The sequence below is a fragment of the Eretmochelys imbricata genome, chromosome 16, assembly GCF_965152235.1.
Source record: "Eretmochelys imbricata isolate rEreImb1 chromosome 16, rEreImb1.hap1, whole genome shotgun sequence".
In the NCBI taxonomy this organism is placed as follows: Eukaryota; Metazoa; Chordata; order Testudines; family Cheloniidae; genus Eretmochelys; species Eretmochelys imbricata.
The window spans coordinates 7,343,467-7,368,838 of record NC_135587.1 but is presented as its reverse complement, the minus strand read 5'-3'; the positions used below and the strand labels follow the sequence as shown (position 1 = coordinate 7,368,838).

Genomic DNA, 25,372 nt, shown 5'->3' with positions numbered 1-25,372 from the left:
TGTAACCCCCTGGGCAGAGTGTGGTGTGTCCCTGTTGGGCCCAGTCCCCCAGCATGAGGCTGGGCCAGCTCCGGGCGCGGCTCTTTGGTTCAAGCTGGGACGCCGCCCCCTGTTTGCTCTGCGGCCTTGGTCACAGACCCTCACTCCGGAGGGATCAGACACGGGGGGAGGCAAAACATAGAAATCTCTCCCCAGCCCTGGTGCCTGGCTCGCCTAGGCTCCCTGCGCCCTGGCTCTGCGCAGCTGGGCAGCTGCCCCACGCGGCATCGTGTCTCCTTGAAGCCAGCTGAGCTCCTGCTGGCTCAGATTAAGCAAGTCCTGGCAAACCCTGGTTCAATCCAGAACGAAACCTGTTTCCATTCGGCACGAACAGCCGGAACCTGCCTGCGCCCCCTGGGGCTCGTAGCGCCCCCGGCCCGAGCCCCGGCCCGCCTGGCCGCGTCCCCTTTAAGCTGGGCGGGGAGGTTGAAAGAGACGCGCTCGCCCCTCCTCCCAGCCCGGCCCCTTCCTGCCCCAGCCTCTGGCCTGGGGAGCGGCCCCCAGCCCCGCTAGGGCCGAGCTGCCCGCGCCCTGGGTCCCCCACCCCAGGCATGGCCGAGCCGGCGGGGCCCTTTTACGCCCTGCGGCTCGGGGATCACCAGTATCTCTGCTACTGCGCCGCGCAGGAGAGCAGCGGCTTCAATATCTAGTAAGCGCGGGACATTCACCCCCCCCCGCCCGCCCCAGGTACCCCGGGGGGGCGCGAGGCTGCAGGGAGCCAGCACCCCCCCCCCGCCAGGCCAGGGGGCTCAGCGGGGCTCAGGCCCCTGCGATCGCATCCCAGCTCTGCGGGGGGGGGCTGTTTCCCTGCCTGCTGCAGGACCTGCCCCCCCCCCCCGCCCCAGCGTCTGGGGCAATTACCCCCCCCCCCCGCCCCGCCCCGCCGTGCGATCTCTGCCCGTGCGGTTTGCACGCACCGGGCCCCGTGAACCGCGGCTGCTCCGCCTCCCGGGGTGGGTAACCGGCTTCGAGGGGCCGGGGCGGGGGTCCTGCTTCCTGCGGGGCTTGACCCGCAAACCCAGGGCCCGTGGCTGCCGGCGTGGGCCCCTCTCCCGGCCGGGAGCCGGTGACTGCCCCCCGGCCGCAGCACGCCGGGTTCCCGGGGCTCCGCTTCCAAGCCGGGAAGGAGCCGCCTGGTTTCGGCGCGGGGCCGGGGGCTTCGGCTGCGGGCCTAGCTCGATCTCCGCCTGCGGCGTTTGCAGTTCCAGGGACGGCCCGGGCCGGGCTGATGCAAAGCCCCGTTTCCAGACGTGCCACGGGCTTCCCCGCGTGAGTGGCGCCTCGGGTGGCCCCAGCCGATCAGGTTCTCCGCTATTTCCGCCGCCTTTTCTCTCTTTGGGGGGCTCCCTTGGGACAGTGGAGATGTGGGTCCGTCCCTGTCCGTTTCTCCCGCAAGGTCTCCTTGCACCCGTGGCAAATCGCGCAGGAGAAGAGTTTCTTTCCCGCTAAGAAACTAACCCGAGGTGGGAATCTCGGAATTGCCAGATCTGTGTAAACTGGGTATCTAAATCTGTGCTCCCCTTTTTAAAAAACGAATCCCAGGGCCCGGATCTCAGTTTTCCCTCCACCTAGCAGCGCAAAGGGAATCATTAAAGGGGACCTCACTTGCCTTTGGGCTTGATTTAGGGCCCCTTTGCACGGCCGGTGCCAGGGGTTTTTAAAGGGACCAGTGAGGAATGAGAATACAGCTCTCTTGATGTGAACTGTTCTGCTTTTTGTATTAAAGGGATGCCACCTCAAAAGTGCGTTTCTGTCCGAATGTTCCACATGCTCTTGTTGCAACTCACACCCACAGCTGTATCTGAAAGAGATTAGAGAAATAGCTTCTTTCTGTGTGTCCTACAGTTCTCAGAGTAGCAGCCGTGTTAGTCTGTATCCGCAAAAAGAACAGGAGGACTTGTGGCACCTTAGAGACTAACCCATTTATTTGAGCATAAGCTTTTGTGAGCTACAGCTCACTTTGATGAATGGAGGGAAGCTTCAGTGAAGTGAGCTGGAGCTCACGGAAGCTTATGCTCAAATAAATTTGTTAGTCTCTAAGGTGCCACAAGTCCTCCTGTTCTTTCTACAGTTCTCTGGTTCCCTGGTATAGTCAGTTCCCAGCAGGTAAGTCACTTTCCCCTGTTTGGGCCGGTCTTCCCTAGGGTAAAAGGAGAGAGTAAAACAATTCTTAAACACAGGACACTGTGATTGTAAAAACCACAGCTGGCATGGGGCCCCAAACTACTTCAACCATTTTTTTTTTAAATGGGCTAGATGTCACCTTTATAAGGTCCCTTTAACTTCATCCCATCTTGTTTCCCCAGTGTAACCAATGCATCTGAGGTGTGGAGTACTGATTTCACCCCGGAGAAGCTGGAAGGACATGTAGGTAACAATTGTGCAGGTTCCAACCTTGGGTGGCTGATGCCAGTCACAATGGGTACCACGCACATCAAGTCAACTTAAAGGGGACCTGCAAATGTGGGGTGGCCCAGGGGGGTGTTAAACTTTATATATACATTTTAGGAGAGCAACGTTTTAAAAACATGGATTAAAAAGCAACAGTTTGGCTCATTTAAAAACATAAGCAGAGAAAATCAGGAAAAAATGATCGTACAAGAACCAATGTCTCTAATTATAACTTTCAGAGGTTGTTATCCAAGCTGTTAGGAACAATAATTGATATTTATTGTGGCTGTAAAAGTTCACTTGGCAGAATTCAATTTTTATTTTTTATAATTTTGAGGGCTAATATCAATGTTAACTTTTAAAAAAAATTAATATTTTCATGTATTTAAATTTTTACAGTTGTGGGAAATTAGTGTGGGTCAGACAATAATTAAATGACAGTTGATGTTGAGATTTAAAAAGTTAAAGCTTTATAACAATTAGAACACACATTGTCAGCATCACATGTCAAAATGTACAAAGTAAATGTCCTTCAATCAACTTCTAATAAGTTCTCGGTGACATATTTCTTACTTTGCCTATCTCTAAGTTTTGATTATTATAAGTGGAAATTTTTCATCTGTTTGTGTGTGTATGTGCTGAAATCAGTGTTTTCTGATATCCATAAACATTAACTCTTTCCAAACCTATGTATAAGTACCTTAACAGGGGAGAAAAAAACAGGTTCTGAAGTGCTCTGCAGTGTAATGGAGAAGGCACTACAAGAACCAGCAGCTGGAAATTAAACCAGACAAATTCAACTTAGAAACAAGGCCCTCATTTGTAGCAGTGCGGGTAGCTGTAACTACGTGCTCCATGTACCCCAGAGGGGTGCTTGCTCTCTGCGAGGTCATCCAGCAGTCATTTGGTCACTAATGATCTCGTTCGGTGGGAGGAAGGAGTCCCCCCCTCTGCGATGAAGAGGCGGGTGTGATGGAGTCGCTGTGAAATAGCTCAATGCCAGTCCATGACACTAGGGCCTGATTTGCCTTTGGCCTGCACCTCGTGTGGCTGCTTCCACCAGTAGAGAGTGGTTGTAAAATCAGAATGTGCTTTGCACCCGTGCTCGCTGGTGTAAGGGGCTGCACACGGCGGAGCGGGATCAGGCCCCTCGTATCTGTCACTGGCGGCTAAGCCTTCCTCTGGGGGTCTCTCTCTTTCAGAAGGCCCAGAGTGGGATCTGTCCTTCTGAAGATTACAGCACAAAGTTCAGGTGAGCTCTAAGGTGAGATCTTCCACCTGGGAACGAACAATCGGGGCTCGTTTTGGTGGGTCTGGAAACCCTTGTCTCACGCCAATCTCTTCCCTGCACAGAGAAGCCTTTGAGCACAGAGCTGCTGCCTTGACAGTACATGACAGCAAAGCCACCTTGCAGCTGAAGGAAGGTACCTGGAGCTTGACTTTTGACCTATTCAAGCTACCCTGCTCTGAAGCTAGGAACCAGTTGCAGGCATTGATGTTTGGCTTAGTGGGGTGTGTCAGCAGCCTGGAGAAACGTCTTGAAGGTACCGTGTGGACATTTTTTGGAGTCAGGGGAGGGGAACATTGATTTCAGCTGCCATTATCTTGCCATCTGCTGCCCACCGCTGTAATTCAGGGCAGCCCCTCCTGGCTGGGCAAGGGCAGATTCCTCATTATGGCTCTCAGGGCATGTGGGAAGCTGGTGCTTGGAGGTGGCTGCACCTTGTCCACCTACAACGGAGGAAGATGTTTTACCTGCACTTGGAAAACCAAGCTGCGACTGGGCCAGCCTGTGTGTGGCGAGCACACTGGGGTACAGAGCCAACTTGGCGGGGTGGGGGGGTGCTGATGGGGTTGTGCTGCCCTCCTCTGAGTCTGGGGTAACTTGCATCCCCCCTTGCCTCTCCCACACACAGTCATGGAAGGGGGCCCAGCCCTCAGGGCTGTTGCTCTGCGGGGGTGCAGCAATTGGGAGCGTGAAAGGCTGGTGAGAAGCCATAGTTGGACTGGTTTCTAGCCGGAGCCTGCCAGGACCTCTGCTGGCTACAGAAGAGTAAAGGCCTGCGGCTGTTTGCGGGCTGTTGGGGCAGGTGGATGTGAGGAGACAGCCTAGAAAACCCAGTGGTGGCCGAGTGTGAATGTAACAGCCCAGCTGGAGATGACCGAGTGCAAACGGACCTTTTTGGCACAGCGGTCCCTGCCCTGGGAGTTTGATGGTGACCCACTGCAGGGTGCAGGGCAGGGTTATGGGGAGTTACTAGGAGGAGAACGCTGCTCGGGGGGAGCATGGTATTTTCAAGTCCAGCTGTGCAAGCATCACTCTAAGCCCACGTGCACTTGGCTCTTCTCCCATTTGCTCTGCGCCTCCCCCCAGGTGGTGCTGACCGCTGCACGCAGCAGCTGGTCTGGGAGCACAGGGCTGTGTACGCTGCACCGGGGGCAAACCTTGACCAGACATCGTCTGTCTCCTTCTCTTAGCTGCAGAGGATGCTGCTGCTTCATGCAGCCCAGAGAAGAACCTGCTCCAGAGCCAAAGGCTGTTGATCCCAGGTAGGGACGGGATGGTTGCCAGGGTTTTGCTGCCTTGCTTGCAGTTTGTCCCACATAAGGTTTCTTGCTGCTGGATCCATTCACTCTCCAGAACTCCCCTGTGCACCACGGATTTTAATGCACCCCCCCCCCCATGTTAATGCAACGTTGGGGTTCACGGATAGTCACTGGAAGTCAGGGAATTGAGAAGTTCGCTTCCGATGGCGACAGTAACTCAGCCCTGGGGCATGTGGTGTGTCTGAGACCCTCCACCAATACCACATGCTGGCCAGCGTTGCTCTAGCATCCCTCCAGCTGGATTCACAGTGGAGACGTTGCCAAGCACTGAAACATCCTGCCCTTTCGTTGGCCTTTGCTCTTAAGCCAGTGCCACTCCAGCAAAGCTCACTAGGAGCAGGTCCCTCTCTAAACACCACCTTAAACCTGGAGCCTCTGCCGCTCAGTGGGGCAACCTGGCACGCGGCAACAGCAGCAAGGACGGAACTGGGACCCTTCTGCCCAAAAGCACCCACTTGGCATGGCCCCGGTGGCTTGCCGGTAATGGCTTTATAGAGGCTGCTAGCCACAGACAGACCCCGTGGGTTCTCTGTGGCTCCCAGGCTGAGTAAACGCAGCCTAATGTCCCCACACAAGGTTTCACCCTGGCCTGGCCTCAGCAGCACTTTGACCAGAGGCTCTCATCCTTTCTGAGCAGACTTGAGTCCCAGGAAGAACAGGGGAGGCGGCTCAGCCATGACAGCCAAGAGACGAGTCCCAGGAGAGTCTCTCATTAACCCGGGATTCAAAAGGTAATTCCTCCAGCATCTGCTCCTCTCCCAGCCTTTGAGCCGCAGCCCCGGGTCACTGCCCGCAGCCCAGTGACCTGCGATGGCCACCTGGAGCCAGCCTGGGCAGACTCAACCAGGACGAGTTTGTACGACGGCTGGCAGCTGCAGAGCTGCCAGTGTGGCCCTCTGAGTTTGCGTGTCCAAGCGCCATAGCCAGCGACTCAACCCCTTCCTCTGTTCTCTTTAGTGGGGCCAGGTGTCCGTCAGATGTATTGACCGGACGCCCAGAGTCCGGTTACCATGGCGGGGCAGGAGGCGCTGGGTCATCAACCTGCACCAGCTCCTTCTCAGCTGTGGCCACCTCCTTCCTACCTGCATCACGGGCAGGCAGGCAGACAGCGGGCTGCAGCTCCCGTCCCAGCCCCAGAGCAGAGGGAGCCCAGCTGGTGGAGGAGGAAGGTGGAGAAGATTGAGCTAAAAGGGGTGGGGGGAGAGAGGAGCGAGTGGGGGGCAGGGCCTCGGGGACAGAGGTGGGATTTCAGAGGAAGAGGCTGGGCAAGGGATGGGGCCTTGGGGAAGAGTCAGGATTGGGGGGTGGAGGGTCTGGTTTTCAGAAATTAGAAAGTTGGCAACCCCAGTTCTCTTCCAGTAAGAAGGCACCGACCGGGGTGGATTTTGAAGACTCCTGACGCAGCCTGGACCCCTCTGATGTGCATCCCCTTAATGAAGCTTTTTAATGACCTGTGCAAACTGTGGTGGTTTACCGCCCTACCTAGGAGCTTCCAGCCTCCTGCCACGCACCATGTGTGAATGCCGAGAGCCTTGCCCGGCCCTGTGTTCAACCACATCGTGGGGAGTGGACGTGGCACTTGCAATCTGAGGGCCAGGAACCCCCCACTACAATCATGAGCCATGCAGCCATGGCGGGGAGCAGAACCTCCAACAGAGGCCATTGGCCTGAGCTCTGGTTAGAGTGGCTACCCTTCTCGAAACGCAGCCCAGGGGGTCAAGCCCATGCCCCCCAGCTGCTCCCTTCAGTCCCCTGCTGCTGGCAGGCAGTCTCCCTCGCTCCGCACACGGGGCTTGGCATGAATTACTGTTTTAATGACTTTTCACCAATGTGTTAACTCCACGCTGTGTGTCTGTAACTTATTCTAAATAAACCCATGACTCCAGCCTGCTTTCATTGTCTCTCCTGCAAAGATCCCACTCCGCACGCAGGGGACGTTTGTAGGGAGGCGCTGTCAAGGGTCGGGGTCTGAAGACTCTCCGCAGGGCTGTTGTAGAGGCAGGAGATGTATCTAGCGCCTTGCGGGTATCCCGTCCCCCTGTGGCAGAGTGGAGCTGGGGTGGGCGGGGGTGAGAATCTGCCCTCGAGCCCTGCCCCATCTCTGTAGCAGGCTGTGCATTCATGACATCACCACCTGCTTGCTTTCCTATTTATTGATTTTAAATGCTCTGACATAATACAGGTAACCCCCTCCCCCATAGCAGGTGGGGGAGACAAACTCATTCCTGGTTGGGAAGGAGGGTCCAGCTACTGGGCTGAGCAACTGCCAAAGGCGATGGCTTGCTGGTAGCCAGGAGTCGCCAGCCCGTAGTCCAGCACTGGCAGCCCTACTGAGCCACACAGGGCTTCCCGGGCACTGCACAGTAATCCTGGACCCTGGGCTGATCTGCAAAGGCTGGGTGATGCCACATGGCTTCCCCGCTACGGCTGCACCAGCCCAGCCCCACGCGATCGTCTCCTGGGGCGGGCGTCGGCTGCCTTTGCTGCTGTGGGTGCTCCGACCCCCGTCTCCCCGATGGCTTCTGGGGAGCTGCCTCAGCCTGGCCTGTTTCGCAGCTGGGCAGACCCGATCCAGCACTGGACACTAACTGCTGGGGCCGACGTGGCCCCTCCAGCAGCATCGCTGCCGAGAGCGTGGCTGAGCCCAGGGGCGGCTGCACCCCCTGGCGGGGGAGGATCATGCAACTTTCTCAGCCCCCACTGCTCTTCTCTGCCCCTCACCTCTCCCGGGCTCATCTGCCCTGCCCTGGGTGGCCCTCCACAGGCTGGGGCCACAGCCCGCGGCTGTCCTCTCTGCAGACGGTGGAGCATGAGCTGAAAGGGGAGTGTTAGCTGAGTTGCCAAGAGGAGGCTCTGGCAGTGAGGGTTGTGTGGGGGAAGGGGAGGAAGAGGTGCCAAATGAGGCCCCCCCTGCCCCCCAATAAGTACAGGAAGGGGAGGGAGACTGGGTTTGAGGAGCCAGGGGGTCCGGTCCTGTCCTGTGTTCTGCTGCAGAGTCCTGACTGGCGAAGGGGGTGCGGCTACCTCTGCCCCACAGGAGTCCAGGCTGGCCGAGCCCCGAGGCTGCTGAGCCCAGGGGCGGTGAGAAGGGTAGTGGCTCCAGTTCCCTCAACCCTTGTCTGATGTTCGTGGGCGGCAAGGCAGAGAGATGGAGGAGGACCGGGCCAGGCAGGGCAGCGCCAGGCCCCTCTCCAGCACTGGCAGCGGGCGCAGGGCAGTGCCAGGCTGAGTAGAGGCAGCATCGGGCTCTGGCTACTTGAGCGGCCTCACCACGGTGCGATAGGCCTGCACGATCTCCTCGCTCTTGGGGCAGCTGTATTTGAACTCCTTGGCCTCGCCGGCACTGTCCAGGTAGCGCCAGACCCCGCGCAGCTCCTGGGGGATCCCCAGCTGCCGGTAGTGTTTGCACACGATCTGGGGACAGAGGTGGGGTGAATGGAGAGAGTGTCCCAATGGACAAATCCTCCTCCTCTGCACCCCCTCACCTGCCCCACAAGGCCCCGCACCTCCCCTCAGCTAACCTGCTCAGCTCTGGGCTGGCTCTGTACCCCCCCTCGGCTAACCCCCCTTGCCTGCCCCACGGTTAACCTGCCCAGCTCTGGACTGCCCCCCTCCCTTGACTAACCTGCCCAGCTCCAGGTTAGTCCTGCGCCCCCTTGGCTAACCCACCCTGCCTGGCCCCACTGCTAACCCACCCAAAGTTGGGCTGGCCCAATGCTCCCTTGGCTAACCCACCCTGCCTTCCCCCATAGCTAACCTGCCTGGCCTGGGACAGACCCCCGCGCCCCCTCGGCTAATCCACCCTACCCCCATGGCTAATCCACCCAGCTCTGCTCTGACCCCATGCCCCCTTGGCTAACCTACCCTGCCTGCCCCCACAACTAATCTGCCCAGCTCTGGACTGGCCCTATAGCTAACCCACCTTGCCTGCCCCTACAGCTAACCAGCTCAGCCTGGAACTACCCCTCATCCAACCCACCTGGCCCTGGGAAGCCCCCATGACCCCACAGCTAACCCAGCCTCCCCATAGCAACTCCTCGCAGGCTTGAATAACGCACGCTGTGCCAGAGGACAGAGCTGCCTGGCTCCTGGGCTCTGGTCTGCGATCCGCTCCCGTGTCCGAGAAACTCATTTAGGCAAGGTGGGGCCTGGTGCACAGGGCAGGGGGCCGAATGGTGGGTGGTGGGCCATCACAGATTGGGGGGGGGGGGTGAAGGGGATGTTCTAGATCGCAGGGGGAAGAGTGGGGGAGTGTGGGTAGGCGGTGACTAGGGAGGCCGTAGAGGTAGAGGATGATAGGGGGGAGCTGGTGGTAGATGGGGGGGGCATACGGGTGGAGGTTGGTGGGGAGGGCTGTCAGTGGCTGGGGAGCCATATGGGAGGGAGATGGTGGGGTGGCTGGGGGCCCATATGGGTGGGGGCTGGTGGGTGGGCTGGCGATGGGTGGGGGGCTGTATGGGTGGGGGCTGGTAGGCAGGCTGGTGGTGTCCGTACAGCTGGTGGTGGCTGTGGGGTGCCCACAGGGGTAGGGGGTGGTTGGGGGGGGTGGGGGGCTGGCAGAATTTGTACAGCTGGCAGTGCCTGTGGGGGGCCCACAAGGGTAGGGGGTAGTGGCGGGGGGGGGTCGTATGGATTGGAGATGGTGGGGGAGCTGGCGGTGGCTGTGGGGGTCCCACCCGGGGCACCCATACTCACATGGACAATGTTAAGTTTGGGCAGCAGGCTGCAGTCGGCCAGTGTCAGCTGATCGCCGTCCAGGAGCCTCCTCTGGGAGACGGTGAGGCTGGGGTCCTGGGCGAGCTCGTACTCCAGGGGGGTGCTCAGGTACCTGTCCAGCTTCAGGAGGGCCTTCAGCAGGTTCTTCTGTAGCACTGCGGGTGGAGGGCGGAGAGTCGCTGTACAGTGGGCACCTGCCCTGGGCCGGTGCTGGGGTCCTCAAGTGACGCGGCACTGCGGGCACCCCTCACCCCCGTGCGGAGAGGAACCTGGGGGCTCCCGAGGCATTTGCACGCTGGGGGTGGTGGCATTTCCTGCGGGGCGGCGCCGGACTGCCAGCCTCCCTAGTCACCCCCAGAATGGGGCAGCACCGGAGTAACCCCCCCTCCACACACACACACACACACACACCAGGGCAGTGAGGCCCCCGGCTCTCCCCACCCCTAGGTTTCTATCGGGGCTGGGCAGAGCAGCAGATGGTTGGATGCACCAGGGCGTGAACCCCCTCCGGCCTCTTGGGGGAGCCCCTCCAGGGCAGAATCGACCGGTGTCGGTGGGAGAATGGAGAGCCCCTCCGGAGCCAGCCCTTCACCCCCACAGTCCGTGCCATGACAAGGGCCAGCAGCAGAGGGGGGGCTGGACTGGAGAGCCAGGCCGTGGCCTTGTTCAGCTGCAAGGGGGTCAGGGGAGGCTGCTGGGTGAGTGTGGCCCCTCGCCCCGTCCTGTCCCATCTGCTCACAGGATCCCACTGGATTCCAGGATCACAGCAAGGGGCGCAGCAGCGAGTTCGTGCAGTGCCGTGGGGGAGCACTGGGGGGCGGGGAGGAGGGTGAGCAGGCCAAGGGCTTTGGTGGTGGCCGCAGTGTTACCCCCTTGTGGCTGCATGTGGACACACACACACCCTGCCCGTCCCTTGGTGAGCCAAGTCCCTCACCCTCGTCCTGGGCCGGCAGCGAGTTCTTGATGAACACGGAGAACTTGTGGAAGATGTCGTTCCCGGCCGTGGTGGACTCCTTGTACCGGGGAACCAGGCTGGGGAAGCTGCAGGAGGCAAAGGGAGGGAGTGAGAGGGGGCTGTGGTGGGTCTGGGGGCTCAGACCGTGCCCCTCTGCCCTGGGCACCAGAACTCAGTGCGATGCCCTGAGAACCGACCCTCCTCCCCTCCTCTCCATCCTGCTCCATCTCCTCTGTCACTCCATTCCCCGCCCGCATTCATGGTTTCCCCACATCCTCCCCCATTGGTCCCACCTGTGCCCCCTTGACCCTCACACCCTGCCTGGCCCCGAGTCCCCAGCCCACCTTGCCTCCCATCACCACAGGGGCGCCTCTCCCCGCTCTGGATTGATGCCCCCAGCCCCTCTCCCATGGGGCCAATCTCTTGCTGTGCCCACATGGGACGCCCAGCTCTCGGGGGAGGGGCTGACCCCACTCACTTTGGGGGGCCCAGGGTCTCCTCCAGGAACTCCTCGATCTTGTTGGTGTCGGTTTTGGGCTCCCCATTATACAGCAGCACGGGCAGCTGGGCTCCTGGGGCAAAATCCTTCAGCACATCCGGGGCCCTGCAGGGGGAGGGCAGAGGCTCTCGGTGACCCCAGGGCATTGCCACAGGGCTGGCGCGGGCAGAGGGCAGCAGGTGCCAGTCACCCTCCTCCTGGCTGCAGAGGGCAGTGATACAATGGCTTCAGGCTGCCCCGATGCCGGCTATTGGCCAGCGCTGCCTGTCCCGGCCTCCCAAGGGCTGAGCACCCGCGACTGCTGCACCCTGCGTGGTGATTGCCCTCCAACCGGCCGACTGCGCGGGGCTCTGCCGTGGGAAGGGGCTGCCTAGGAGGAGCCCTGGCCGTGGGAAGCGGCTGCCCTCAGGGCTCTGACCGACGGATTCTCCCCCCCTTGGCACTGGTAGTAGGGTGGGGGTTGCAGCGTTGTCCCACCTGACAGCGGCCAGGGCCTCCTTCCCAGTCCCTCAGTGCTGCCACCAGGCTTTGCTCCGTGAGCGTGCTGGGGATGATTGCAGCAGGAGCCTCCTGCCCCCCCGCCCCCCCCCCCGGCAATTCTTTGTGCTCTCCAGTCTTGTTGTCTGTGCGGCACCTCCACCCGGATGCCGGGGCTGTTTGGAACAGTCAGGGAGCGGGCGCTGGGGGTGAGTCAGCCAGGCAGACGCACTGCCAGAGGAAAGGGGGAGTTGGGGGACTGGCAGAGGGCTCGATGGTAAAACCATGCAGGTGGGTGGGGTAGCGTCCTGGGGCCATGCTGACCATAGTCCATGGTTCCCACTGTGTCCTCACCTCTTCATATCCACTGTGGTCAGAGTAAAGGGGATCCCCTTGAGCAGCAGAACCATGAAGAGGCGCTGGCAGAAGGGGCAGTGCCCGATGCTCTCCCCATCATCGCTTGCCTGGGGAGACAAGAACGACGCTTAGTGAGCTGAAAACCAGGAAGCGCTGCCATCCCAGTGACCCTGAACAGCATTGCCACTGCTCACCAGGAGGCGCCATGCTCATGCTTCAGGGCCAACCTCCATGGCTGGCTGAGATCAGGAAGGATTTTCCCTGATGGTACAGTACTGCACAAGTTGGATTTCATGCTGAGTCTCTCCTTGCCTTATTTTCTCCCATCTGTATAATGGGGGTTATGATTAGAGAGGGGCCTGTGCCCCAAAACCAGGCTGTCTGGATCTGTGATTTTTTTCTTTGGATCCATCTCTTTGTGACACTCCTTGATCCAGATCCAGTGGGTGGGGGTTTGGGGAGAACCGAGAGATGCATCAACCAGTCACAGCTTGTAAAGTGCTGGGGGATGTAAATGTCTATTCCTCTGGCGTGGCCATTGGGATGGTATCAGTCCCCCCATTATACAGATGGGGAAAATGAGTCACTATGTAGCAGTGACTCCGTCTAGAAGAGACAATGACTCAGTGGCCAGTCCCATAATAGAACCCTCCAGGTATCCCCTTCTCCCCAAAGCAAAAATAGTTGACTACCAAGTTTCATCCTTTTCCCAACAGGTAGAAAATTCTCCTATTTCTAAAATAACCTCCCCATGCCGTGGAGGGAGGCAAGCTGGGCTTGGTTATGAACGGACCCTTCTGGTACTTTTAGACCCAACAGTTGGTTACATTTGTGTATTAAACATGGGATTTTACTAGGAGCGGCCATGTCTTCACGGCCCATATTTTAAAATATCAATGATAAGGGGCAATTTCTGGCACTGAACTGATGCTTTGCAGCCGAGGATGCCAAATGCCACTGGGTTCAGTTCTCTGGCTTTGCACCCTGTGCCTTGATTCACACCTGTGGGGGAGTGTGAACCACTAGCATATGACACAAGTGAGTCCGTTGTTCTAATGACGACCCCAAACCATGAGCAACTTTCCACTCCGCTTGCTGGCAATGTGACTACAACCATCATGCCCAAAGATCAAAATACTTCCCGAAACCAGCAGAGAGCACAAAAGGACTGCTCGACAAAACCACCAAGGGAGAGATCCATCGTTAGCTACACCGAGCAATGACCTCCATCCCTCCAGGAGACCCCCACCGCCAGCAGCACAGATAAAAAATAAAGGAGAGTTTATCTGCAATTCAGCAAGGGAAGGAGGCCAGTGGAGATGGTATCCCACTCAAATTTCTTCATCAACTAGGCCCCAAGGGACTCCATTGGCTGGCGAAATGACACCAAAACCTTGGAATCCGGATGAATCCCAAAAGCCTGTCTGGAGGGGATAGTAATTGCCATACTCAAACCAGGCAAGCCAACCGATGACCCGGGAAGCTATAGGCCGATATCACTCCTGTGTATGACCTACAAACTCCCGGAACATATCATCCCCTGGAGAATCAGTCTTCTTGTCGAGTCAGTGATCCCCGAAGAACAAGAGGGATTGTGGCCTAAACATAGTTGCTGCCCCCAAGTTTTGGCCCTTGTAACACACATCGAGGCCAGATTCCAGAAGAAAACCAAGACCGGTGCAGCCTTTGCAGACCTGTCATTGGCCTACGACAGGGTCTGGATGAAAGGCCTGATGCTGAAGCTTGCAAGGGTCATCCCTTGTCTCAAAACACTGTGCCTGCTATGGACGATGCTGAACGGTAGGCGGCTACGTGTCCATTTGGGCGACAAAGTCAGCTCGCCCCAGCTCCTCAACAACGGGCTGCCACAAGGCTCAGTACTTATGCTGATGCCTTCCAATGTCTACACAAGCAACATGCTGCCAACCGAGTCATGTAAATTTTCATATGCGGTTGACCTTGCCCTGGCAATGCAAGCAGCCACCTTCAAGTCATCGAGTCCACCTTGAATGGGACCTAAAAACCAGGAAGGAATATCTCCGGAAATTGAGGCTCAAGCCAACTGCCCACAAACCAGCAGTCACTGCATCCCATCGTGACAACAGGAATGCTAAGCGCACCCTGAAATGACCTTCTTCAGCACCAATGGCCACATGACCCCACTCTGACTTGTCTTGGAGTGAAGCTGGATTGCACACTGACTTTCCAGGACCACCTGGAGAAGGCAGCTGCTAAGATGAAGACAAGGGTCAACCTGGTCCAGAAACTGGCAGGCACAAGCTGGGGAGCATCAGCATCAGTGCTATGGATCACAGTGTTGGCCCTTGTGTACTCCAAAGCCGAGTACTTTGCACCAGAAGTAGCCACACTCGACTTGTTGATGTCCAACTGACCCGGCAATGTGGTGCACCTCTGGAACCCTCAAGTCGATCCCAGCACCCTGGCTGCCCGTGCTGCCAGATGTCGCTCCCCCACCCATTTGCCACGATGCCGCAACCCTCCGGGAAGTCCAGCAAATCGAGAAAAACGAACGTCTCTCCATCCACCAGGACCTCAGCAATCTCCCTCAGCACCTCTTGAAGTCATGCAGGCCCTTCTGGACTCACGTGCTTAATCTTAGGCAATGTGACTTCAGCCCGATGAAGCTTGGAAAGCCAAATGAAGTTCACATGACGTCACAAACAAACACCCTGTGAAAGAAAAGGAGTACTTGTGGCACCTTAGAGACTAACCAATTTATTTGAGCATGAGCTTTCGTGAGCTACAGCTCACTTCATCAGATGCATACCGTGGAAACTGCAGCAGACTTTATATATACACAGAGAATATGAAACAATACCTCCTCCCACCCCACTGTCCTGCTGGTAATAGCTTATCTAAAGTAATCATCAGGTTAGGCCATTTCCAGCACAAATCCAGGTTTTCTCACCCTCCACCCCCCCCCACAAATTCACTCTCCTGCTGGTGATAGCCCACCCAAAGTGACAACTCTTTACACAATGTGCATGATAATCAAGTTAGGCCATTTCCTGCACAAATCCAGGTTCTCTCACTCCCTCACCCCCCTCCAAAAACCCACCCCCATACACACACAAACTCACTCTCCTGCTGGTAATAGCTCATCCAAACTCTGAGCTATTACCAGCAGGAGAGTGAGTTTGTGTGTGTATGGGGGTGGGTTTTTGGAGGGGGGTGAGGGAGTGAGAGAACCTGGATTTGTGCAGGAAATGGCCTAACTTGATTATCATGCACATTGTGTAAAGAATTGTCACTTTGGATGGGCTATCACCAGCAGGAGAGTGAATTTGTGTGGGGGGGTGGAGGGTGAGAAAACCTGGATTTGTGCTGGAAATGGCCTAACCTGATGATTACTTTAGATAAGCTATTACCAGCAGGACAGTGGGGTGGGAGGAGGTATTGTTTCATATTCTCTGTGTATATATAAAGTCTGCTGCAGTTTCCACGGTATGCATCTGATGAAGTGAGTTACTCTGAACCCTGTGAAAGACCTGACACAGAAGATCCCTGGCTTTGATCTTCCATGAAGGTTACAAGCAACCCTAAACCACATCTGCACAAACCATGGCAAATGCGGCTACTTGCAGCACAAAGGGAAAATTCAAAACTCTGCAGCGTGCAACTGTGGTCATCCAGAAGAGACCCTGGAACATATAATGACTCAGTGCCCGATTCACGGAAATGAAGGAGGCATCAGGGTGATACACTCCTCTACTCCTGACACAATTATCTGGTTTAACCCTCCGAGTGTGGTTGTTGCTCTCATCAGCCATAGGAAGAAGATGACTAGGTGTATTGTTAATCCCCCAGGGTACAAGGGAGGCTTTGTTTAACCAATGCTATCCCTTTAGATTTGTGGGTGGGTTTTGTACCCCTGATCTTGAGGGACCAGTTGCACCAGCTGGAACTGGACTCGAACTGGCAGCAGCAAGGCTAATGTCCCTCCACACAGTCCCAAGGCTCTCAAAAGGACAGACCACAAGCAACTGCTGCTTCCGTGGACAAAACGGCTGCGTCTTGGCTGGTGGAGCAGAGAAAGGAAAGCGAGGGACCGGCAGCAAAGTGTGTCTGCCCCCAGTGACATATCAAAGGAAAGGCCTGAGCAATCCTGATGAATATCACTTCACAGCGCTTCGGGCTCCCCTCAGGGTCTTGGCACAGCTCCCCTTTCGATTTTTACCTGAATTGTGGGCGTTGGTATGCAGCCTCTGATTTATAGCACTGAAACCACCTGCTGGGTGGGGCTGCTGGATTACTAAGGATCTGGGCTAGACTTTGACCTCAGTTACAGTAAATCTAGAGTAGCTCTTACAGTCACTCCAACGAGATGTTTTTCCGCTGGAAAATATCGAATTATTGCAAGCGAAACGTTTCGTGGCGACCGGCCCATTTCGAGGCAAGGTTTGTTTAGCAAGAAGATGCTTTTAAAAAGCCCTTTGCCCCTTTTTGGAATGGAACCGTTTGTATCATTTTCAGCTTTTCAGAAATGGCCATGCAAAGCCACTTCAAAACAGAAACGCCAAGTCAAAATCAGAAGGAAACATTTTGATTTTAGCAAAATGAAACTTTTCAATGGACCCCAGAATGAACATTGGGGGGAATTTCACGTCACAGTGAAACGATCTGGCTTCGTTCCATTTCCAACGGGGACAAAAAAAGCCGAAATCCCGAATTGTCCTGTGAAATGACAAACCCCGTCCCCACGCAGCGCCACGCAAATCTCCGTCGCCTTGTGCCAACGTTTACAGGGGTGCCTGGGGTGTGTGAAATGCTCCCACTGTGGGTGTGTTATACCCTTCTGCACTAGTGTAAGTGATGACAGGTGGGGAATGGGGCCCAGGGGACGTACCTCGGTGTAACAGATCAGAACCTGTCCCCTTGCCATAAAGCACAAGGCCCAGCTTGCTGTGTCATACACCCAGGCTCCTTGCCCTCTTCTATTGCTAGGGGTGGGCAGGGCACTGTGGGTCACCGGAATGAAGGGCGCAGCTGGTTGCAGCGAAGCAGATTTCTTAGAAGCTACTTCCCATGCACTGTCCCCTCAACAACGGGCTGAGCTGAGCCTTGCCCCAGTGGAATCAGCCTTGTGGAATCCAACCTCCAGCTAAGGTCAGACACAAGAAGAAAGACTGGTGCAGCCAAGGTCCCTGACTACAAGCCCCATCTTACGCCCACCCCCATGGCCCTGCCTGCTCTCACTAGTCTGTCCCCTCCCACCGCCCCTTCACAGGGCGTAGAGCCATGCAGAAAGGGCCAGGCTCAGGCCCAGCTCTGTGACACTGCTGTTCCTCTTCCCCCCCGGCCATGTCAGCCTTTCCTGAGAGCCCCCTTGTGACAGCTGCCCACGTTCGCCCAGACGGGGGCTGTCAGACTAGTGGCAAAGTCCTGTTCTGTGGGAGGCCCGAGTGCTCGCTTCACTCTGGGGCACAGAACTGTGCCCGGGTGCCCTCTGCAGGCCGGGGCCCGGGAGTCACGGCCCTGCCTGGATCCTGCCCCACCTCTGTGCAATTCCCCGCTGTGGCGGTGCACAGAACTGGGCCAAAGGGGAATGAATCAGACCCTGGTTGAATTGTCTCCTCTCCCCAAGCGGGGCAGAGCTGCCCCTGAGCCTGCAGCCGCGCTCCCAGGAGACCTGGGCTGGCTCATGGAGGAGCACTGCTCTAAGCTGCCGGCCCCACGGCCCTGCGCAGTGCTGTTCCTTGGGGCAGCTTGGCCTTTCCCTGCCAGCCACTTACGGAAGCAGCAGTGAAAGGAGGTGGCCTGCTGCTCCCATGGCAGAGCAGGTGAGGTCTAGGGACTCGGAAGTTGGGCATGCATTTCCCCAGAGCACTGCGAATAAGAGCCTAGCCTCTGCCAGCCTGGTCCGTCTCCCGCTCCCAGGGCCGTCCTCTGGTGACCAAGGGCCTCATGCTCTGTCCTTGTCTGGGAAGGCAGGGCTGGTTCTGTGAGTGTGCGGTGCAGGATCTCGGGGAAAGGCACTACAGTGACTCCAGCTTGCTCCCCACCACGAGTGGCTTGCAGAGTTGGGGGGGCTGAGCCCCTAACACCCCAGTCGGGTGCGCAGGAGCTTCCAATAACCCTTCTCTGGAGCAGAGACCCTGTGGATCCTTCCAGCCACCAAGACAAGCCAGCTGCCAAGGCCGGGAAAGGCCCCAGGCCAGCAGATGCCGGCATTTCCTGGCACAGCCGTGGGTGATGCAGGCAGGTCAATAATCCCCAAGGCACAGACAGTTTCATGACAAAGTTTATTCTAAGCGGACGTGCCCTTCTCTCTAGTCACAGGGTGGATGCTGTGGGCTGGTTACATCTGGTCTGGTCCATCTGGTGAGTCGGACATTGGTCCGTACAGTTACACCCAAGTTAGCAGCAGTGAAAAACAAGCTCCATTGCACAGAATACATGTTCTTGCAGACACAGACTCTAGAGAGGGCAAAACTGATTGGGTCTCTGAGTACAAAGGCTAGACCCAGCTATATGATCCAGTGGCTGTTAGAGCCAGCAGTTTCCACTGTGTTGAATGGGGTTGAAATCAGGCCTGTGATCTACTCGAGAATGCGTCAGCTCTTGAATTGAGGGTCATAGTTTCCAAGGCCAGAAGGGATCACTGGGATTGTTTAGTCTGACCTCCCAGGTATAACACAGGCCAGAGACCTGCCCCAAAATAAGTCTTGGAGCAAATCTTTTAGAAAAACACCCAGTCTTGATTTTAAAATTGCCAGTGATGGACAATTCACCATGACTCTTGGGAAATTGTCCCAACGGTTAATTACTCTCACTATTAAAATTGTATGCCTTATTTCTAGTCCGAATTGCTGGCTTCAATGTCCAGCCATTGGCTTGGGTTAGACCTTTCTCTGTTAGATTGAAAAGCCCAGTATTAAATATTTGTTCCCTGTGTAGGTACTTATAGACTGTGATCAAGTCACTTCTTCACCTTCTCTTTTGTTAACTAAATAGATTGAGCTCCTTCTATCTTTCACTATCAGGCAGGTTTTCTGATCCTTTAATTATTGTTGTGGCTCTTCTCTGACCCCTCTTCATCAAGCTCCTTCTTGAATTGTGGACACCAGAACTGGACACAGGATTCCAGCAGTGGTCGCACCAGTGCTGAGCAGAGGTAAAATAACCTCTCTACTCCTGCTCGAGATTCACCTGTTTATGCATCTTTTTGAGAGACTCCACTGAGCTTAGCCAAAGGATCCCATAGCATATTTCATGGACCATTACACGAGATGTTTGCACTTGCATGTGATCCATGCTCATGGTCTATGCTGCATGAGTTGCCGGTGAGTTATGGCTCATATGAGGCATTAATACTGTACATGTCTGTAAGTGGCAAGGAGAAATATCCGCATGAGCAAGGGCTTTTTGGAGCTGGCTGCTCCCCTAGTGGAGGGCCCTGAGTGAGGACAAAACGTAGAAATGAATGAATTCTGTACATTGATTTTATCCTTTTATATTGACACCTCTCTAGCAAGTCTGCAAATCAATCAAACATTTGTCTGGAGAGTATTAATACCTCAAGTCAAATCTGAAACCTAATTGCCAACCTAAGAATGGCACATGGCCCAGATGTCAACTCCTACCAGTCTAGGAGGAGTCCAAGTGCAAACATCAGTCAAGAGTGCCCAAATTATAGATCTACATAATGGACATAAAGACGCACATTCATGTCCTATCTCACCCGTCGAGAGCGCCTGCCATGGAAGGCTCTCAAAGTGCTTTACCCATCTGTGGGGCTGGCCACAAACCACATAATACATTAAGGGGTGGGCGTGTTTGTTACAAAATGTTACCAGGAGTGGGTGGGTCTTAAAAAATCACCAAAAAATGTTACCTAATTTATGGACAGCCCCTTATTAAATCAAAACTCATGACTACCCTGTGGGAGGTAGGTGTTTATTACTAGTCCCTATTTTATGGATGGGGAAACTGAGGCACACAGCTGCTCTGACTTGCCCAAGGTGACACAGCGCTCAGTAGCAGAACCAGTAGACCCAGATCCTGACTTCCAGTCTTGTTTGAGGATCACTGGATGATTCTGCTGCCCCATCCAAACACCAACCCCTCTCCACTGCAATCCACACAGGCACACAGCAGCTCTTCACGCTCAAAGACACAAATACTGACAAACAAACATGTATTGCCCAAATTCCAGCAGAGCTAAGTGGCGTCTGCCAGCCACAAATCCCCACGGCAGTTACCATTGGGTGCAGAATTCTTCTTCACGTCCTGCCCTAAACTGCGGCGCAGCATTGCCACAAACTGTTCCACCCCAGAGGCGGCTGCATAGATGAAGTCTGTGAAACACGCCTGGAGCCTCCTGGATGAAAGGCGCTGTAGAGGACATCTGCTTGCTTGAGGGTTTGCCAGAGGTAAGGGGTTGGTCAGGGTGCACTCTGCTCTCCACGCCCGTCCAGGTAACCGGTTGGGGATGTTGTGCTCATTATCTTGGCAGGGTGTCAGCCAGAAACCAGGGGTTTGTCTTTTGCTGCAGCCAGCTTGGCAGCAGGAAATCAGTCGGTTGCTTTGCTCCTGCAAATGCCCCTGAGGCTTGGGCCGTGGTGCAGGGCATTCTGCCCCAGGCAGGCCACAGCAACACGCACCCAGCCGCTCCAGAGACTGGGGCTGGGCTCCTGGCAGGATGAGCCGTGGCTCTCATTGACTGACGCCCGGCAAGGGGCCAGTGATCTGCTCCTCAGCCTTTCGTCAGCCCCTTCCCATCAACCGGCAGTAGGGCAGGGGCTGCAGGATTTCCAGGGTATGCTGGAGACATGGGTGGGGACAGCGGGGGAGGGAAATGGGGTTGGGGGGGAGGTTCTTCAGGATCCCTGTTCCCCTCCCCAGGGGTGCTGTGGCCACTCCAAGCACTGGCAGGACACAGGAGGGATGGCGCGTCAACCTGCTCCGTCCCCACCACGCTGCGTGTGCTGCCTTGGCCCTGCTTCCACCCTGGCTGGCCTGGGGCCTCAGCCCCACCCCCAAGCAGGCCTGGGTATAGGGATGGGCATGTGTGCTCTCTCGACATAGGGCTACTGGAACTCGACATAGGGCTACTCGACACACGGCTCCTTGGCAGCAGCCATCGGGCATAGGCAGCCCCCCAGTGGGACTCTGCAGCTGGGGCAAAGAGGTTGATCACTAGAACGCCCGCTGCCCATGCTGACTAGGGCCATCAACCTGACCCATGGGCAGCCAGCAGCAGTTCCAGGGCAGGGAGCCCTGAGTCAGCCTGGGTCAGGGCTCTGTACAGCTCCATCGCTGCAGGGATCAGTTTCTGAACAGGGCTCCAGCTCCTTCCCAGACTGGCGCCACATGGAGCCCTTCACTTACGGCCTTGTAGCCGGGGGGTGCCAGGAGCTCTGCACTCTCCAGTCCCCACAGGGTCAGATGGGAGCAGTGGCTGTGCCAGGAGCACGTGGGCACAAGCATCTCTGCCCCCTGACCTGTATGCCAGGTATGGGGCTGAAGGGCCTGGCACAGAAAAGTGTTTCCCATGGTGAACGTGCCCCTGCATGAGCCCACAGGAGGCTTCAGCGGAACCCCGGTCTCAGAGAGGTCAAGCCAGGGGAGCCCATGCCCTCTGTGTGCCCTTGGAACCACAGGATAGAGGGGCTTGGGGATGGCGCAGGGGCTGGGGGGATGGCCAGGGGAGCCATGAGTAACCAGGGGGCGCCAGGCTGGTATCCTGGGACAGGAGCCTGGAGCCTGCTGCTACAGCCTGGCTGTCTTGAGCCAAGGGGGTGTATGAAGTCAGCTGGCTTCTTTGCACATGACGGGGCTGGGTGGGATCAACCCCCAGGGGATCTCGAGTTCCCTCCTCCGCAAAGGAGGCTGTTTTGCTGGCTCTGAGGAGCAGCCAGTGTCCCAGGGTGTGTGTGATCCATACAGGCACCAACAGGCCCTGGGCAGCTGAACGCCCTCCTCCCCTGCAATGTGCTGCGAAAATGCTTGTGCACAAGGCAGGCAGCTGCGGTAATTGGGTGCAATGGGCCAGGGAGCGAGTGGCTGGGCTGGGCGGATGGAACCTCAGCTGTGGAGACACCCAGTGGCGGCTGGCCTAGGCAGGGGGAGCAGAGCTTGGTAGGGGGCAGCATATGGAAAGGCGGGGGCTGGGGGGAGAAGCAGGGCAGACGGGTTCTGTGCTCTGAGGCTGCACGGGAGGGACTGGCTGATGAGTTTGTCCGAGTGCGTCTCCCTTCCCAGTCCCTCGGACCCCTTCGCTCACTGGCACTTCTCCCTCCCCCATGCCAGACTTCTCCACAGTTTGACCTGGTGCCCCTCTACACAGCCCTGCCCCACACCCCAACCCCTGCTCTCCCAGGCTCCCGCACAGACCTGCTCCCAGTCGAAATGATCCCCAGCAACGGCTGCAAGCTGAATGTGCTCCTGGGGCATGATGGAGGGGACATGCAGAGGAATGGGGGAGCAGTGGTACCTTGCAGGCTGTGTATGGGGTACCATGGGTGGGAGAGATGCAGGATCTGGGGGAGGCGAGGCGCATCTGTGTTAGGCAGACAGTACATGACACTGAGTGTGACCCCTGGGACTAGCTGCCAACATTGCTAAATTCAAGAAGGCAGTCCTGCAATCCCGCCGACACAAGAAACCAGTGGTGTCACCAGCTGAGCGGAGCCTCATTCCCATTAACTTCCAATGCCCTCCCGGACTGCTTATATCCACCCGCATGCCCACTGCACTGGGGCATACGGCCAGCCACGATGCACCCTCTATCCCACCCCCATTGCTAGAGCTGGTCAAAATTTTTCAATCAAAACTTTTTTTAAGCAACAAATGCAGATTTGGTGACACCAGAATATTTCATGTCAATCCCATCAAATTGTTTTGTTTAAAAACAAACAAACTCCAAACCCACAAAAAATCCCCCCCAAAATATCAAAAAGTTTCAATTTTTTGATTCAAAATAACTTTATTTTGAAATTTTCTGTAATTTTGTTTTCGAAAAATTTAAAACCATTAAAATGCTCAAAATCGAAACCAACCGTTTGGGTCTGACCTGACCCCCTCTCTTTTTTTTTTGATTTGCCAAAACTTTAGTTTTCATTTTAGCCCCAAGTGACCTTTTTCTTTACATTGCCAACCCCGGCTCGGGACAGATCGATGGGGACCTGTTCAAAAGCATCTCTGGTCCACTTTCAGAATGGCTGTACGTGCCCAAGACCCAGGGATTTCAGCTCCCACGTGACCAAGTCCTGTCTGAAAATATTCCCCAGAGTCTTTCTAGGCACGTTGCTCTCTGGCGCGCTGGCCAAGCCTATGGCAGGTTTTGTGCCCTCCGGAAGGAGAAGGCCCATGCTACGGCACAGAGCCCGAGGGTGATTTTCGTGCAGTTACAGCGGGACTGTCCTGCCAGCCTGCACCTTTCCCACACTGGGTCTTGGCTCCAAGATCATTCCCAGCCCCCCCTTCACTGCATGCCATGGGTATGAATCGATAGTAACAAGTGACTCTCTCTAGTTCAGTGATGTGCTGTGCACAAATCCAACCAACATTTACTACAGCATCCCCCTCGCCAGCCCCTGCTCCTAGTTCCAATGGGAGCTGGGCAGCTGCACCCCTCACCTTGATGAAGAGCTGGAGTTTGGAGCTCTCGGCCATCCTTTGCCGGCTGCTCTGGACTGGCAGGAGTTGCTCTGAGTACACTCGCTCAGGCAGGCCGTCTTTATACAGCCCCGTCAGGCACTGCCCCGCCTTTTCCTGAGCTCCTCCAAGTGCATTCCTCTCTGGGGAGAGTGCAGCACCCTGGGCCGGGGGTTGGTTTCCTCCCCGTTCTGGTGCACAGAAACTAACCCACCGCACCTGGTAGCTATTTCCAGAGAGATCAATGGAGAGAATTCCTGGGACCCTCTTCAGAGTGTCCGATGGCCACAAGTCAACACCATGCCCGCATCACGCAGCAGCCGTCGGACAACGCAGCTGCCGTATTAGAATCATAGAATCATAGAATATCAGGGTTGGAAGGGACCCCAGAAGGTCATCTAGTCCAACCCCCTGCTCGAAGCAGGACCAATTCCCAGTTAAATCATCCCAGCCAGGGCTTTGTCAAGCCTGACCTTAAAAACCTCTAAGGAAAGAGATTCTACCACCTCCCTAGGTAACGCATTCCAGTGTTTCACCACCCTCTTAGTGAAAAAGTTTTTCCTAATATCCAATCTAAACCTCCCCCACTGCAACTTGAGACCATTACTCCTTGTTCTGTCATCTGCTACCACTGAGAACAGTCTAGATCCATCCTCTTTGGAACCCCCTTTCAGGTAGTTGAAAGCAGCTATCAAATCCCCCCTCATTCTTCTCTTCTGCAGGCTAAACAATCCCAGCTCCCTCAGCCTCTCCTCATAAGTCATGTGTTCCAGACCCCTAATCATTTTTGTTGCCCTTCGCTGGACTCTCTCCAATTTATCCACATCCTTCTTGTAGTGTGGGGCCCAAAACTGGACACAGTACTCCAGATAAGGCCCCACCAATGTCGAATAGAGGGGGACGATCACGTCCCTCGATCTGCTCGCTATGCCCCTACTTATACATCCCAAAATGCCATTGGCCTTCTTGGCAACAAGGGCACACTGCTGACTCATATCCAGCTTCACTACCAACTTGTGCAACCGACCGTGGGTCGTGTATTTCATAGACCCTCCAACCCCAAGTGCTTCCCAGCCAGGGAGGGCACACAACAGGGAGGGGACCGAAGAGGCCTAGGTGTGGGAGAAGGGAACTGTTTGGACAGAGCCGAGTGTTCTAACAGCACGAGGCAGGCCTCCCGAAATCATGAGTTTGACTTTAAAAAAATCACGAGATTTTAGAAGAGAATCGGGGCTGGGTGTGTTTGCGCTTCTCTCTGCAGCCATGAGGGCAAGAAACGGCCTTTCTTCGAGAAGAGGCATTGCCATTTTCCCCTGATTTGTGATGTGTATTACTGCTCTGTGGGCAGATCCTCATGGCCACCTGAGACCCCAGGAGTCAGTGGGGCTCTGGCTAGGCTCAGCGGTTGCCAGACGAGAGCAGCTTGCAGGATCAGGCTGCAGTGGGTTTTCCCTGCTGGCTGAGTGGGCAGTCAGGGTCTGGACCTGTTGTCAGCTCTTTTTCCTGGCTCAGTGACTAGAGCTCATGTTGCCCATGTCCCTTTATCAGTGAGACTGGGCAGAGGGGCGGGAGCAGGGCAGGGTAGAGACAGGGCAGATCTGGGAGGCTGGCTGCAGCAGCAGGGCAGTGTGGAGCCGACATGATGGAGGCTGGGTGGTGGGTTAGCTGGAGGACGGTGGGGGCAGGCGATGCTGGGAGCTGAGCTGAGGGGC

The 25,372-nt window shown here is 56.2% G+C and overlaps 2 protein-coding genes across 3 annotated transcripts; one reads left to right on the top strand and one right to left on the bottom strand.

The window, feature by feature from the left end:
* The first annotated feature begins 491 nt into the window (after window positions 1–491).
* PAXX (PAXX non-homologous end joining factor) lies at window positions 492–6,922 on the top strand. Of its 2 annotated transcripts, none has more exons than XM_077836075.1 (7): window positions 492–688; window positions 2,346–2,406; window positions 3,633–3,682; window positions 3,784–3,974; window positions 4,909–4,980; window positions 5,675–5,768; window positions 6,386–6,922. In XM_077836075.1, exons 1-7 carry the CDS (start codon window positions 591–593, stop codon window positions 6,555–6,557), a joined length of 738 nt encoding a protein of 245 aa, XP_077692201.1. In that variant the 5' UTR covers window positions 492–590; the 3' UTR covers window positions 6,558–6,922. The 2 variants fall into 2 exon arrangements, with proteins under 2 accessions (XP_077692201.1, XP_077692202.1); XM_077836076.1 differs by having other exon boundaries at window positions 494–688; window positions 6,397–6,922.
* A 1,367-nt stretch (window positions 6,923–8,289) lies between these two features.
* On the bottom strand, window positions 8,290–23,678 carry CLIC3 (chloride intracellular channel 3). The gene is made up of 6 exons (XM_077836236.1): window positions 23,643–23,678; window positions 12,039–12,148; window positions 11,187–11,312; window positions 10,688–10,794; window positions 9,733–9,908; window positions 8,290–8,451 (listed from the first exon to the last, which is right to left on the bottom strand). The coding sequence occupies exons 1-6, from the start codon at window positions 23,676–23,678 to the stop codon at window positions 8,290–8,292; spliced, it is 717 nt and encodes a 238-aa protein (XP_077692362.1).
* Between the last annotated feature and the right edge of the window lie 1,694 nt (window positions 23,679–25,372).